Here is a 1,931-nt window from a genome sequence, read left to right as displayed (position 1 = left end):
GCCAAAAACACCATCATTTCGCACGTTGAAAAAATGACCCGAAAAGCAAGGCTATAGTATGGCAAAATTTCCGAAAAATGGCATTTCCCAAAAATAGATGAAATACCATGGACACACTATAGCATGATATTTATGTGGCATTCTGGACAACATACGCTAGTATTTGTTTTTCCACCATTTTTATGTCCTAAAATTTAGTAAAAAAAGGGAAAAAAATTATGTCATAGTACAACATGCTGACCAAAAATATCCTTCTAATTATTACAGTTACAGGCTTGTTGAAGCAACAATGTGTCTTACCTTGACATCCTTTCACTGACTTTATTAAGGACAATTGACAACAAAATCAAAAATTAATTTCCTCTTACCTTCTTAATTATCCTGTCTTCGGTGTATTTCCGTCACAGCAGAGTCAGAAAACATTGAGTCTCATCTTTTCATAGATTTTATTTCAGACTCACGCAAGGTTCAGCAGCAAATGTACACAAGACATGATTTTTTTAAAAATGTTATCTAACACAAGACAGTTAAATATTGCTCTGATGTCCTCTGTGGACGTCCATGTAATATTTAGTGTGTGTTGGCCACTGGTTCACCAGGTGCTGTGGCTGCCGTCAGATCTACGAGCGCTAGTCCAGGAAATCGATCCTGACCTCCAGCAGACGTCAGGCAGTCGGCTCCCTCTAGAGGAGCTCCAGAGCAGCCACATTGTCAAACTCAACCTGCACTACAGCTCCATGTCCACAGAGCTGACCAGGTAACTTTACTGTGTGTGTGTGTGTGTGTGTGTGTGTGTGTGTGTGTGTATCTCTCATAGGTCGCCCCTTGTATTTACTTTTCAACACACGATGACTTCCTTCTTCACTTGTGTGCAGTGAGTTTGCTGCAGTGAACATCACCACCAACCTGTACGTGATCAGCCAGCCGTGGCTCTACTCTCTGGCCTGGTGTGCTGGAGTCCAGTCGGTCACCACCAACGCTCCCCAGCTCCTCAGGACCATGACCTCCCCTCTCTTCCTCATGGTAACACTGCAAGCCAAAAATTTCCATTTTATGCGACTTTATTTCTCATTATTACTTCTGAAATTACACTTTTTGATTCGGTTTAATGTGTCTGTCTCTCAGAGTCCAGACAGGTACAACCTGATGTGGATCCTCACTGATGTGGTGTCCTTTGTGCTGATCGGCATCATCTTCATCTTCCACTGGTGAGTCTCAAATGCATAATTAAAAACAAGGCTGTGAAAAGAAAATCCTTTACATCTGCGTTCTGAACAATGTGTAGACGTCACGGGGATCACAGTGTGTGTTTCCTGGCAGGTGGCGAGAGCGAGGACTGTCTTTCTGCTCCAGCAGCAAAACCATGTTGGACAATGGCACTTACAGCAAGTTCAAAACCGGTATATCTGATTTTTTTTTTTGTCTTTTTCAATACCTACAAACTAAGTTTTCGACAGGTGTCTACTTTACTGCTCTTACTGACATCCTGGGCAATTAGGGCTGCATATGTAAGATAAAGACAAAAACATTTTAATATCGCCTATGTAAAGATCAAGAGTTCATTGAGGAGTAAGATATTTAATGGAGTACTTATGGAATACTATGATGTTTTATAGCTTTTTTGTGACTTTTTCAATATTGTGTTTAATTATGTAAGACAGTATGTCAATATCGGCCGTTACAGCAATCTATATTCCTTATTTCTTACTATTTATTCCTAGTCTGACTCTGTAATTTCATGCTATCAGCTATTGTCATTACGTGAGTGAAATGAAATGTTTTGTTAATCCTGCACACTCTATATCTGATTCTCATTACAGAGATGAGTGATATTTGGTCAGTCTCTAGCACCAACTCCCAAGCAGAGAAGACACCCAGCCTGGCAACTGTAACTGAACACTAACATCTGCCTCTGAGAGGTGCTGACCTCC

General features: G+C 40.8%; 1 protein-coding gene across 1 annotated transcript; it reads left to right on the top strand.

The window, feature by feature from the left end:
- The first annotated feature begins 542 nt into the window (after positions 1–542).
- On the top strand, positions 543–1,925 carry LOC121966706 (glycerophosphodiester phosphodiesterase domain-containing protein 5-like). The gene is made up of 5 exons (XM_042516771.1): positions 543–757; positions 876–1,023; positions 1,126–1,208; positions 1,321–1,400; positions 1,821–1,925. Exons 1-5 carry the CDS (start codon positions 543–545, stop codon positions 1,901–1,903), a joined length of 609 nt encoding a protein of 202 aa, XP_042372705.1. The 3' UTR covers positions 1,904–1,925.
- Positions 1,926–1,931: the final 6 nt, after the last annotated feature.

The sequence above is a fragment of the Plectropomus leopardus genome, unplaced genomic scaffold (assembly GCF_008729295.1).
Source record: "Plectropomus leopardus isolate mb unplaced genomic scaffold, YSFRI_Pleo_2.0 unplaced_scaffold25617, whole genome shotgun sequence".
Lineage (NCBI taxonomy): Eukaryota > Metazoa > Chordata > Actinopteri > Perciformes > Serranidae > Plectropomus > Plectropomus leopardus.
Note: the sequence above shows the minus strand (reverse complement) of the source record. Positions and strands in the feature narration are given on the sequence as shown.

Excerpts from the sequence above, each read along its gene's own strand:
- LOC121966706 (XM_042516771.1), top strand. The coding sequence starts at position 543 with ATGTCCTCTGTGGACGTCCATGTAATATTTAGTGTGTGTTGGCCACTG. Across the intron at positions 1,024-1,125 it reads CCTCCCCTCTCTTCCTCATG|AGTCCAGACAGGTACAACCT; the intron begins GTAACACTGCAA and ends TCTGTCTCTCAG. Across the intron at positions 1,401-1,820 it reads TTACAGCAAGTTCAAAACCG|AGATGAGTGATATTTGGTCA; the intron begins GTATATCTGATT and ends TTCTCATTACAG.